Genomic DNA, 14,771 nt, shown 5'->3' with positions numbered 1-14,771 from the left:
AAGTTATAAACAAAGAAATTATGGTTTGCTAATTAAGAAAATTGGTCTTTAAACTCTCAAATAAAATTAAAATTTTATTCTCAAATAAACACCAATAGTTAAAGTCTTGTACAGAATGTTTGTCCAAGTTCTGTCACTGTTTGTGCTTGTTTTATGTAGAAAGTACACATGGCATGCTAGCCAGATGCCACACAAGTGCACCGTCAATAATAATAATTATTATTATAGATAATAATGAATTAATGATAAAAAAATATAATCAATTTTTTACATCCATGTTTTAAAAAAATAAGGAAGTTAATACAGTGAATTGAGGCGTTGAAATAAAAATTGAATAAAATATTATTATAATATTATTTTTTAATATTATTATTATTTTAAAATTTAAAAAAATAAATTATTTATTATATTTTATATAAAAATTTAAAATAATTATAATAATAAAATAAAATAAATTAAAATTTTTTTATATCCAAACCGACCTAGTTTTGAACAGCAATAGACCTTTTCTTTTTTAGTCAAAGCTAAGGAACAAATTAATAACTTTACCTATAAAAACAAAAAGTAATCATTTTCTGTTATAAAACTATCGAAAAGGAAAGAGAGAGATAGATTTATTATAAAACTTTCTAAAAGGAAAGAGAGAGAGATAGAGCTCAGAGAAGTTATGAAACTTATGAATTTCTTAAAGAATTCAACGATATATATATGCGTACAAATGGGACTATGCTAACTTACTATGTAATACTATGCTGGCACTATGTACTGTGCATATGTCGGCCATTCACTATGCCAGTTACTATGCAATACTATACTGGTACTATGCACTGTGCATATGCCGGCTATTCACTATGCCAGTTACTATGCAGTACTATGCTGGCACTATGCACTGTGCACTGTGCACTGTGCACTGTGCATATGTCGACTATTCACTATGCCAGTTACTATGCTGGTACCATGCACTGTGCATATGTCGATTATTCACTATGTCAGTTACTATGCTGTACTATGTTGGCACTATGCACTGTACATTTGACGACTAGATAAATGTGGTCATACAATTCAAGATAGTTTATAACACTTCCCCTTTGGATGACCATATTTAAAGAATATGCCTCGTTAAAACCTTGCCAAGGAAAAACCCTATGGGAAAAAACCAAGGCGAAGGAAAAAGAGTACAGTATTCATGTGTATCGCCGAGTGCTTTAGGATTACCTCATTAAAACCTTGCAAAGGAAAACCCAGTGGGATAAAACCTTAGCGAAGGAAAAAGAGTACAATCAGCACAAGTCTTCAAGACATTACTTCCCCTGAAAAGTGCATGATAACAGGTCTTCAAACCTCCGCATTCCAATGTTCTGCATAATCTTCTTAAATGTTGCAGTTGGTAGTGCATGATAACAGGTCTTCAAACCTCTGCATTCCAATGTTCTGCATAATCTTCTTAAATGTTGCAGTTGGTAATGCTTTAGTGAATAAATCTGCCAGATTTTTGCTTGACTGTACCTTCTTGATATCAATTTCAACTTTCTTCTCATGAATTGTAATGATCTTCTTGTGTGTATCTGAAAAATAACTCGCATCTGTACATCCAACTAACTGTGGACTTGATCCATGTTGATAAAATAATCTCAACTGGATCTTTCTGCTCATCACTACTCTTCTGGAGTTGTACTCTTCTGGAGTTCTTGTAAATAACACAGTTAGTGGAGAATTCATCAACATTAAATCGCTAACCTCATTTTTTTAATAAAAACGGTGGCCAGCCTTTTAAGATCAGACAAGCACCGCGGATTTTCAACTCCTCTGTAGGTGTCAGGCGTGCTGTCAGGCACCGCAGCTTTCAGGCGTGCTGTCAGGCGCCGCAGAGCTATGAAGCTATATTCCATCTCTTTTCTCTTGCTTCACGAGAGATGTTGTATCATAATTTTCTCTATAAAAGAGATATTCAGCTCATCTTCATTCGCATCTCATCTTCTTCACTTTTCTGTAATCATGCTGCATTTTTATTCTGCAATTTCTTTCTGCATTGTTATCCTGCAATCTATCTCTGCAATGGCTCAGCAATCTTCTCAGGGTCAATATATGACGTATTCGGCACCTCGTTCATCAGCTGTTCCCGCTTCTACCGCAGGTGCTATCATGCAATATAATGATCTGACTCGTAAGTCAGATAATGAAGCTATCTATGAGCTTGTGAGTCTCGGTACCCGATACTCATCATCCATTGTCGCATTTTCTCAGCGACTGCAATCCAGAACTTGTGGAGTTGACGATCTCCACGAGAATATTGCTATACTTCAGCGACTTCTTCTGGAGTCCAACATGAAGATAGAATCAATAAAGAAAGAGAATAGGAATTTAAAATCTTTGCTTAAATCTTCTTTTCGATTGCCCACCCCTTTAGATAGGGATGCTATGCAGATTCTTGAAGAATAAGAGCGTTTGAAGAATGAGGCAAAGTGTCTCAAATTTTTGTAATTCTTGCTTCAAGATAATAAAATAATATTTCACAAATATTCATATTTGTGTTTCTATCTTTTGGTAGATGTTCTGTGTGCTCCCTTTTATTTCTTCTTTAATAATGCACACTTCATATCAAACCCATAATATGAATCTGAAATACTGATTGTATTAAAAGATGGTATTTCATGACTAATAACATCATCCATCTTCCCCTTGAAGCCGCAAGGGTTTCAGATTTATATTTCAAATATGTGCAATTTTTATGAGCTCTTCTGGAGCCTCAATGACATTTAAATCATATATATAAACTGCAATAATAACTTGTTTTCATTTGTGTTTGGATTGCTTTAGATCATATAAGGATCTTTGAAACTTGATAGAATATATATTTCCAGATGTATTCATATTAGAAGCTTCAGACATTTTCTATCCTTCAGGGATTTTCATATATATATATATATCATGATTCAATGATCCATATAAATATGCAGTTAATCAGGCATATCCAAACTCTCGGTAACTTTCAAGCTAATAAAAATTTCAATATGATTTCAACCACTTTAAAATCATATCAATATTGTTTTTTTGAAAAACTAACTTGTGATTTCTATATCACATTTTCAAATTAAAAGTTTTAGGCTTTTTTATATCATGTATATAAATATGCACTGATATTTAATAAAAATCACCTCTTTAGGTGTTTGGACTTCAAGTCCATATTTATCACATTTTACTTAGTGATATCACTTCTACAGGAATTGAGAAACTGATTCTTGATTTATATATCACATTTTTATTTCCTTTCCATAAATACCCACTGACATTCAACAAGCATCACCTCTTTAGGTGTTTGGACTATAAGTCCCGATGCATCATATTTTACTAATGAATCAATTCTGTAGGAATTGTTTCTTTTAAATTTGGCTCATATTTTACGTCGTATTCCTCGACGATTCTTGATTCACTTTCATCATTACTTCTGGTAATGTCAATTGACATCTCATATGGAAATACATTGTCGACAACAATTTTATTTCTATCCATAATTTCTCCATTGTTCATGAAATGTAACGAGATCTCGTTATTTTTAGGTACCTGTCTCTCTTCAAGGGAAGACATTTTCATGAAAAACCTCTTCAGGAGGTACTCTTCAAGAGTTTATATAGGAGAATTTTATACAGAGAATTTGGATGGACTTTATTGCTTGTTTTGTGGGTATGGACTCTTCAGGAGTACCAAATTATTTATGCCTTTCTCTTTTGAGATACTCTATCTTTTGTATCGATAAATCTCACATGTCTTTATACATGTCTTTAGACTGCTAAATTTCTTAATTGTCCTACAGGGACTTCAATCCTGGCTGGAATTTTAGCAGCTAGAATATGAGACATTTTTATCTTATTGTATTCAAAATTTAATTATCATCTGAACTTCTAGTTCACATATGATAATCAAGATAACGTCGAATAATTTCATCTTATTTGCTTCAAACAAATTTTTCTTTTCATTTCTGGTGGTAAAACTTTATAGTAGAAGAATCTTCTGGTTCTTTTATGACGTTCCATATGAAAATCATTCGACTTATCGTAATTGATTTTGGATGATCAAGATAACCACGAAAAGATACAAATATTTTGAATCATATCACCTTTTGATGCATCATAATATTTGATTCAATAATTTGTATAATATCATCTGAAAGAGAAAGCTTACAACTTTTCCAATATGAGCTTCTGGCCCAAAAAGATATTCATTATCACGTCCAATCTCTTAGTTTCTTTGAATGAAACGCATCATTCTTTTCACTTCAGGGAATAGAATGATATAAATTCATTATCATTTAATTCAGGGAATGATGTAGATCTAGTAAGACATGAATAATGATTCTTATCAAAAACTCATTATTTTGCTCAGTCACTGAAAGACCTGACACAAATTTAGAATATATTGTGAACGTTTGCATTTAATATTACTACTTCAGGAGCATACTCGATATTGCTACTTCAGGAGCACATTCGAGACGTTCATTCAAATATATATTCTTTCTAGAATTTCAATTATGCAACTTCAGGTGCATAAATCATAATGAGTTTTTAGTACAAGTATCACTCATATGAGATATTCAATAAAATTATTGATTTAGGGCGATCTTTCAGGGATGCTCCATTTCCATTCTCAGATAAATCATATCATTAATAATTTATAACAAGTATAAAAAAATAAATAAAACTTCATTACTACAAAATATTGCAGAATATAAAAATATTTTATAATAAGATAAAGGAAATACATTAATTAAAAAGGAACACTTTCATGATCAACTCTACCACTAGAATCCTCAAAGAAATCAGAAACATCAAGACTTGTAATATCTTCTCCATCTATAGAATCTAAAGCATATGATGGTTCAGTAAAATTTGTTTCAAATTTCTTTGTTTTTTCTTTTATAGAAGATTGATATAAGTCAACCAAGTGCTTATCTGTACGACAGATACGAGCCCAATGTCCAGTCATACCACATCTATGGCATCCATCTTCATCTTTCTTTAAAAATTTGTTTTGGGGACCTTTGCCCTTCTCTGAGTTGAACCACTTCTGGTGGTACGGTGTATATCTATTATTGTCCCTTTTAGTGTGGTCACTTCTAGAACCTCCACTTCCATAGTTTTTCCTACCACGTCCACGCCCTCGTTTTTTTTGAAAAGATGCACCATTCGCTTTTGGGAATGATGTAAATCTAATACCATTCACTTCAGGGAATGATATAGAACCCGTAGGACGTGACTGGTGATTTCTTAACAAAATCTCATTATTTTGCTCAGCTAATAGAAGACAAGATATAAGTTCAGAATATTTTTTGAACTTTCGCTCTCGATACTGCTGCTGCAGGAGCACATTCGAGGCATGAAAAGTAGTATATGCCTTCTCTAACAAGTCATCATCAGTGACTTTTTCACCACATAATTTTAATAGCGAGCTAATTTTAAAGAGTGCAGAATTATACTCACTAACATTCTTAAAGTCTTGCAACCTCATATGCATCCAATCATGACGGGCTTTTGGGAGGATTACAGTTTTCTGGTGTTCATATCTCTCCCTTAAATCATTCCACAAAATAAGTGGATCTTTCACCATTAGATACTCAGTTTTTAATTCTTCATGAAGATGGTGCCGAACGAAAATCATTGCCTTAGCACGGTCCTGCAGGGACCCTTGATTTCCTTCTTTAATTGTATCTTCCAGGTTCATTGCATCCAGATGGATCTCAGCATCAAGGATTCAAGATAAATAATTTTTCCCAGAAATGTCAAGGGCAACGAATTCCAATTTTGTAAGATTTGACATTTTTTACATATATAAATCAAGAATATAAAAATATATTGAAAAACTTACTTGAAGTAGAGGACTATTAGCTTCAAGATCGTCAGAACTTTCGTGCTGATAACGTGTTATAAAACTATCGAAAAGGAAAGAGAGAGATAGATTTATTATAAAACTTTCTAAAAGGAGAGAGAGAGAGAGAGAGAGATAGAGCTCAGAGAAGTTATGAAACTTATGAATTTCTTAAAGAATTCAACGATATATATAGGCGTACAAAGGGGACTATGCTAGTTTACTATGCAATACTATGCTGATACTATGCACTGTGCATATGTCGGTTATTCACTATGCCAGTTACTATGTAGTACTATATTGGCACTATGCACTGTGTATATGTCGGCCATTCACTATGTCAGTTACTATGCAATACTATGCTGACACTATGCACTGTACATATGTCGACTATTCACTATGCCAATTACTATGCAGTACTATGTTGGCACTATGTACTGTGCATATGTCGACTATTCACTATGCCAGTTACTATGCTATACTGTGCTGGCACTATGCACTGTGCATTTGACGACTAGATAAATGTGGTCATACAATTCAAGATAGTTTATAACATTTTTAACTTTAAAAACATTTGCTCGTGAAGGGAATGGGTAAAGCACGTGGAGGGATGATCAGGACATAAAATGTTAAAAAAATTAAAAAAAAAAATAATAATAATAATTACATTTCAAAGCTGATAATCACTATTTCCTTTTACAACATATATGCAATATATAATCCAATTAAAATAAGTAATCGTATTGGATGATTTAATTTTGAATATAAATATTTTATTCATCAATTCTATATCATAAACTTATTTTAATTTTTTATCTTTTTTTTTTCTTATCAATATGTGATATAAGAATGATGAGGAGAGAACTTAATTAATTTAGTATGAATAAAATTTAATTAAAAAATAAAAACAAATTGTTGTGTTGCTTTTTATGTAGTTTATAAGTTTAGGAATATTATATTGAGTTTTATGTTCTGATAATGATTAGATGATGATTAAATTAAATATTTAAAAACTTGAAATTGAAAAATGTTTTGTATTTGAGTGGTGTTCGGAAAAAAAATTATGAGAACATTTGAGAATATCTCTTTACCCAAACAAGCCTTAAACCAAGTTAAATAAGAGTATAATCTATTCTCCCCACTTAATTTCTATTTTCTTTGGATTAATAAGAATATCTTTAATAGATAGATTTTACAGTATATATAAAATCTGAGAAAGTAAATACAACATCCTTAAATCGATCTTTCATTTCATTAAAACATTTATATTCAATCTCCATTTCTAGTTTTTAATTCTCATTTGTAAATTACATGAAAAAGTTATTGTTATTTAGAACATCTATGGAATAAGCATCTTGATGAGTTCTTTAATCTATTCTTATTAGAGATGTGAAGTAGACAAGCTGAAAATGCCCGAAAAATCTACATTCAACCTCTTTTAGTCATATACACAAACAGATGGCAAGCAAGTGGACATCAAACAAAACATATATACATACTCTAGTTACTTTTACCCTTATCTACAATAATTATAATGGACATCTAAACAAGAAAAATCCATATCAGTAAGTAGCCAACATTTCAAAAGAATAGAGTCTTCTTAGTGCGGCTTTACCATCTCTATGTATTTTGTTTGAAACCAAAAGAATAGAAAAGAAAATTATTAATAAGGTTGTGTGTTCCATTACAAGCTCTTTTCTAAATTCATTGCTATGAATATAAAGTAAAAATCATATAAGTTTTCTTCCCTCCTTCAATGAGATTATATATAGAACCCATTTTGTGAAGTAACTGAGTCGAACAAAACAAAGCTTAACTAGTCTAGCCCCATCACTAAAGAAAAATATTGACTTGCACGTGAGAAAAAAATATTAAAAAAATAAATCTCACATCATCTATGGGCAAAATATTGGATATATTTATAAGATTGAAGCAAACATTTCTATTTAAACCGGTTTTATAAGATGAGTTAGGCTTGTAAATTTCTTCAATTTCAAGAAGACATTTTTTCTGCACGAGTAAATAAGCAATTAAGATCATATGGTAATGAATGTTTGTATTCCTACAAAAATGCATAATTCAGGAGAACCTAATTTTAACATCTCTATTTTTTAGTTCATTTCCCACATTCTCTCCACAACCAAACACTTAAAAAAAATTCCCTTCTCTACCGAAAAATTTGATTAGCTAAGTAAATAGAAGAAGAAGAAGAAGAAGAAGAATAAATCATTTTTCTTACCAAATCAATTTTATATTACCCAACCTCATCGAACAAGAAGGAATTGAAATATTAAGCAGTCAAGTAAAAAAAGATAAAATAATAAAATGAATTCATTTAAAGCACAAAGAAAGATTAAAATTAATTTCAATATTTACAAGAGAGAGAGAATGGACCTGAAGAAGTTGAAAATGGTGCAAGTATATTTTTCAACTCACAAATGGCACTTGAATGGACCACGGCGATGAGAGAATGAGAAGAGTGGCAGAACACGACGCACGACGGGGGAGCTTAACACTTTGGCGCCAAAATCGTGTAATATTTTTATAAAAAATATAAAAACGAAGTAGCCAAATACACACTGTATGTCATATAATTAAAATTATTTTTTGCTTATATAAACTTTAATTAAAAGAATAATGATATACACTATATCACTATCTCATTTGTATCTTACTATATATGATGTGATGTATTTATTACTATTTGATAATAAATAAGCATGTAATAAATGATCATTCAATAATAATAAATATGCCATATCAAATGAGATAATAGTATGATATATATAATTTTTCTAATTAAAATAATAAAATAACGACAATGTTATTACGTACTACTATTTGTAGTCCTCTTTACTATTTAATAATATATTTGAAACTTTTATTTTCTTACTATTTTTTTAATATAATCAATCATTAAAAAAAATTAAAAAATATATAATTTTATTAATATTTATTTATCTAACCATTAAGTAAAAAATAATAATAATAAATTAAAAAAAATAAAGGAAGTAGAAAATGGATAATAAGAGGTATTAAACCTATCATTATCCTTACTCCAATACTGTTGCAAGAGGATCTGAATTAGATGATGTTAAGTTGTCAAATAGTATATTGATGGCTTCGAGATATAGAGTTGGCAAATTAGCGCAAAAATGACAGAAATCGTAATCTTTTCCTGATTGAGGTAGTTTTGGATGTGTTTCGATATTTTGATCATAATTTTAGTTACGGGTATTAGAACCGCACATAAAATCTAAATTTGAAAAGCTCTTTTTGACACGCACATTGTGGTTACCAACTATGCTCAGTGTGCATATTTTTAGAGGCCAAAATCTACTATTTTTCCTTTCAAATAACCCATTTTTAGTTATTTTTTTTATATTTTATGTTAATATTTTATTTATTATTTAGGAAGTGATTCTAAATCCGATTTGAGCTAGATTTTTGTTAAATTACTTCTTTTATTACATATTTAATTTTGGTATGATTATTGAGATTTTATTATTTTTGATAAAATTTTGATATAGATGATTTTTAGGTATTACAGTCTGGATCGTGGATTGATTTTCGACATTCTTGGATTTGATAATTTTGAATTGAATATCAAAGTTGTTTTTCTATTTTTTAGACAATTCTCTTGTTCTCTTCTTTGTGAATTATTTATTGAAACTAGTTTGTAAAATAATCACTATTTTGTCGGGAGTAGGAGTCAAATACATAGACGAATGCCCTGCTTAGATAGTGAAAGTATTTCATTTCATTATTAATTTTTTTTTAAATTTTTACACAAAAAATATAATAAATAATTTAATTTTTTAAAATTTTAAATAATAATAATATTAAAAAATATTATTTTAATAATATTTTATTTAAAATTATCGTACCTCATTTTACTGTCCAAATCGCACTAATATGACGTTGCACAGTTCCTCAACTTCCTTGGAGATGCCAAAGTATTTAAAACGGATAATGGTTTGGAAAGTTATCTCCATGGGCCACGTACAACATTCCCACTACTCTCACAGTCTCACTGGCATATCCGTAATTAACTCAAAAATAAGGCCCCTTTGGAAACAAAATAAATAAAGAAATAATATAGTACACCGACCACCCTCCACTCCTGCTCCACTGTCCAGACACAAACAATAAATTCAGCCTTTCAGATTAGGTTCTTCCCTCTCTCCTTCTCCCTCTCTCTTTCGCGCACTCTCCTTGCGGCTAGGGTTTTACTCTCTCTCTTCGCCTCCTGCGGATCTTTACTGAATACAGTTCCTACATGTATACATCGATGGAGGAGTTATTAAGTTAAGGGTTTCTTCCTCGCCTTTCGCGGTACAATCTCTGAAAGGTTAGCTCGTTTTCCCGGTTGGGATTTTTATCTGTTTTGGAAGGAATGGCGACTACCAACCCCTTCGATTTGTTGGGCGACGATAACGCCGAGGACCCCTCGCAGCTGATCGCAGCTCAGCAGAAGCTTGCCGCCGCAGCGGCTCAACACAAGAAGCTGGCTCCCGCTGCACAGGCCAAGCCGTCCGCTGAACAGCAGCAGACCAAGCCGCCGCCTAAACTCCCCTCCAGGCCTCTGCCTCCAGCTGAAGCTGGTGAGCTTCTCGATTCATCGTTGTTTTCTGCTCTAAAATTTTATTTAAATGTGTCGCGCTTGGATTTTTATGATTTTCAATCTATTTGAAAATAAAGTCGAAAAGGTTAGTAAAAAAGCAATTTTCTGAATTCCGTTGTTGTTCTACACTTTCTAAAAGGGAGAATGATCCGATTAGAACCAAAACTTGAGGTGTGGCTACTTTTGCGTGTGGTTTTTTATAGAGTAGTTTTTTATATTTGAGCGGAGCCTGATGTTGGGAAGGCGCTCACGCGCCTCTGAAATCTTTATGCTTTTACTGAATGGTTTAGTATGCTTCCGATCGTTGGCATATTTTCAGCGCTACTTTTGTTCTGTCTTTGAAAACTGCACTATGTAGAGCATAGGGAGTATTCGGCTTATGATTAGCTGCATCTTTTCTTTTTCTTTTATTTATTATTATTATTATTATTATTATTATTATATTGGAGCTGGATGTCTAGGATCGGTGTCCGGACTAATCCTGGGGGTGCACGGGCCCTTGGCAAAAAGTTTCTGCAAGTGCACCTTAGGTAATTTAAAAAGAAAATCCTCCAGTTCAATCGGCCCTAGAGATTGTTAGATTGTTTGCACCCAAGGGGATTTGAACTTTAGACTTGGGGGAGCATACTCCCAAGCTCAGTCTTTACCACTTAAGCCAAGCCCAGGGGTCAGCTGCATCTTTTTATGTCCACTGGGGTTGATCCATGGATAGCCAGTAAATTTCAGTTGTTTTACAATTAAAAATCAATTGAAGTTCTGTTGGGATCATGGAATTCTTTCTCTTGTGGAACACAGCTCTTGTTTTTTATAAGTCGTTGGTAGAATATTTTAGTTTTCGTTTTTCGTTTACTTTATTGGTTGTTTGTACAGTCCGTGCATAGCCTTTTCACTCATTATTATGGAACTACATTATTATTCGGAGAATTCTCACCCTATTTTTTATATTTATGAAAATGCTAATTTGGACATGCAAAAAAGAGTTTTCAACTTGGTGGCAATACATTCTCTACTTGTTTTTTTTTTTTTTTTTTCATGTTATTCTTTATCAACCTCTTCCTATTGTATTTACTTGTTTTTTTTTTCCCTGTTTGACTAGTGAGGGAGGCAAGGAGTGAAGGCGGTCGCGGAGGAGGTCGAGGTGGTGTACGCGGATATGGGGGTGGCCGAGGCAGTGGTGGATTCAATCATGACTCAGCCAACAGTGACAGCTCGTTCAGCAACAGTGGAGTTCCTGCTGGCCGAGGTGCGGTTGAAGAAGGAGAGCCTGGGAAGTCAACTGAGAGGCGTGGCTACAGTGGACCACGTGGTCCATTTCGTGGTGGTCGCCGTGGTGGTTCCAATAATGGAGAAGCTGGTGATGGGGAACGTCCTCGGAGAGCATTTGAACGTCGAAGTGGGACTGGGCGCGGGTGAATACTTCTTTAACTATCCATTTAGCATGTACTTCTTTTTCATGGCAATAGTTATCCATTAAAATGCATTCAACCTATGTATATGTGCAGAAATGAGGTCAAACGGGAAGGAGGTGGTCGTGGGAACTGGGGAACCCAGACTGATGAAATTGTGTATGTCCATTCTGTACACCCCTTCGTTTTTGGCTACTTTAGAGATATAATTATAATTTTTTTCCCCAGCAATGTGATTTATTTTTATGAATTAGTGAACTTTTCTTGTTCATAATCCTTTGTCGTACTTAGGGTGACTGAAGAAGTTGTCAATGAAACTGAGAAGGATGTGGTTGATGAAAAGCCAGCCGGAGAGGAAGAGGCAGCAGATAGCAACAAGGAGAATCCTGCAAATGAAACTGAAGATAAAGAACCCGAGGATAAGGCGAGCAACTTTGATTTTTATTTAAAATATTTTGTTGCAGACAAAGGACATTTCTGCTCTGGCTTTTCTTCTTTATTTTCTGCCTTTTGAAGTTATAGTCTATGTTTGTACCTTTTTTCCCCCTTGATGATTGAGTTTGACCCCCAAGAGGTGGGGGATGGGGTCCAACCTGTTGATCTCCACTTCATTAAGCATGATCCCGATCATACTGCCCTTTGGGGTTCATATGGTTGGGCTTGCCATAAAGATAATTTAAGTACAAAACGAGAGGGCTTTAGTTTATGGTTTCTTTCGTTGATAATAGGAGATGACTCTGGAGGAATATGAGAAACTGCTAGAAGAGAAGAGGAAGGCCCTGCAGACACTTAAGACTGAGGAACGAAAGGTGGATGCTAAAGAGTTTGAATCCATGCAGCAGCTATCAAGCAAGAAGGACAGTACTGACATCTTCATTAAATTGGTGAAACCCATTTACCTTTGGGAACTTTTGAAGTTTTATTGATCTTATGTACCTGGCATCAGTACATTAATCATCTTTTTCTGGGTGATGTTTTCTTCTCATCAGGGATCCGACAAGGATAGGCGGCGAGAGGCTTTTGAGAAGGAAGAGAAGGCAAAAAAGGTAGTGTTACGTCTATTTATTCTTCTGTTTTAATTTTAATTTTATTGCTCATTGGTTTTAGCAATTCCATCAGATCTGAAGCAGGGCTCATTGGCATTATCTCTTGCTGAAAAATCAGTACATGGATTAACTATTTTTTTTTCATCATTTTATTTTGTCTTGGATGAACCTACTTTCATGTATTGCCCCCCTCCCCATCAAAACCAGCCAAAAAAAGGGGGGACATGGGGCTTCAGGCTTCCAAGGAGTTACATTGATTTATTTTGCCATTGCTGAAGTTGAGGGTTTTTTTTTTTCTTTTTGTGGATTGGTGATGTAAACCACACTGGGTTAGGAAAACCAAACATTAGAGTGGTTGTGCTAGAAAATTACTCATATTTTTGTTTGAAAATGTATTCTTGTAATATCAAGCCTTTAGTTTTAAATCTTTTTTCTTAGCTATTTATATTCTTTCAGGATTTTGGAACTTGTGTGCAAAGCATGGCTTGCAAAAATTGTGAATGTTTATGTAGTTCATTTTTTCTTTTTAAAGAAATCAAACTTCATCTTTTTTGTTCGAAATGCTTTAAAGTACACTGTGACAAACGAATGCTTGCACATTTAGTTCCAGGTCGGTGCTTCAAAACACCACAAATTTCTTATCCACTCCCTTTCAATGGTGAACCTATATTTGCAATAAATGATTTGCCAATCTAAACACAGAGAGTTCATATCTTGTAAGGGATTGAGAGGCAGCACATGCCGATAAATTAACTTCAAAGTTTATCAGTAAGTTGAATCATCTATACCCCAAACGAAGGATAGAAACTAATTACCAACCTTTCCATGGCCCTGACATTTTAACTTTTGAAAAATGTTACTTCATTCAATGGAAGCATATAGAGTTGTAGACCACTTGGTATGTTGGAGAGGCTGGTGTGATAACCCTGCAAGGGCTACTTTATGGAACCTGAATTATTTTTCGACGTCTATCGGGAGCTTTTACTTGTCAAAAAAAAAAAAGTCTATAGGGAGTTTTATATCTTTCATATGATTTTCTGTTATACTTGCTCCCTTGACTTAATTTTTTCTACTTCTCATTCTCGCCGGGTTGCCTGTCTCTTCCTGGTTAATACTAAAGTGCTATTATGTGGTGTGATTGTTATAGTCTGTCAGCATTAATGAGTTCTTGAAGCCTGCTGAAGGAGGAAGGAACTACGGCCCAGGTGGTCGTGGTCGTGGTCGTGGTTCAGGTTCAGGTTCAAGAGGAGGGTTTGGTGGAAGTGCAACGAGAAATGTGGCAGCCCCATCTATTGAAGATCCTAGTCACTTTCCAACCTTAGGTGCCAAGTGACATTTTCCAGACATTACATTCTCAATGTTTCTTTTTCTTTTCTTTCTTTTTCTTTCTTTCTTTCTTTGTTTTTTGGCAGTTTTGGGTTCTTTCCTTAGATCTCTAGCAGGAAATGACTAAAATAATTGGATTTCCTGTATTTAAAGGATTGTTTACATTTTATGCCTTGAAATGTATATTTCATGTTCTTCATGTTCCCCCGTATCATTCCGCCCCCAACCCCCCCACCCCAACAACACCACCCCCACCAAAAAAAGAAGAAAGAAGCTGTGCTGTCTCTAATGTTTTCGAGACTGGGGAAATGTAGAGAATGTTGCCTTTATGTGTAATCTTTTAACCAATCAGGCAACGCAATTGTGAAACTATGCCGTGTGCCTAGCTAGCTATTGTTAGAGTAATACAGAGTGGTAGGTTCAAGCTAAAAGTAAACTAACGAGTAAGCATCTTTTGTAGATTTGGGTGGGGAAGCGATTGGGTGTAAATTTTAGCTCGATAATCGGTCG

General features: G+C 33.7%; 1 protein-coding gene across 2 annotated transcripts; it reads left to right on the top strand.

The window, feature by feature from the left end:
• The first annotated feature begins 9,983 nt into the window (after nt 1–9,983).
• LOC122294538 (RGG repeats nuclear RNA binding protein A-like) lies at nt 9,984–14,460 on the top strand. Of its 2 annotated transcripts, none has more exons than XM_043103354.1 (7): nt 9,984–10,463; nt 11,580–11,892; nt 11,986–12,048; nt 12,181–12,313; nt 12,618–12,773; nt 12,879–12,935; nt 13,009–13,363. In XM_043103354.1, exons 1-7 carry the CDS (start codon nt 10,256–10,258, stop codon nt 13,012–13,014), a joined length of 936 nt encoding a protein of 311 aa, XP_042959288.1. In that variant the 5' UTR covers nt 9,984–10,255; the 3' UTR covers nt 13,015–13,363. The 2 variants fall into 2 exon arrangements, with proteins under 2 accessions (XP_042959288.1, XP_042959287.1); XM_043103353.1 differs by lacking the exon at nt 13,009–13,363 and adding an exon at nt 14,083–14,460 and having other exon boundaries at nt 9,985–10,463.
• Nucleotides 14,461–14,771: the final 311 nt, after the last annotated feature.

Source organism: Carya illinoinensis, chromosome 14 (assembly GCF_018687715.1).
Source record: "Carya illinoinensis cultivar Pawnee chromosome 14, C.illinoinensisPawnee_v1, whole genome shotgun sequence".
NCBI lineage: Eukaryota > Viridiplantae > Streptophyta > Magnoliopsida > Fagales > Juglandaceae > Carya > Carya illinoinensis.
Note: the sequence above shows the minus strand (reverse complement) of the source record. Positions and strands in the feature narration are given on the sequence as shown.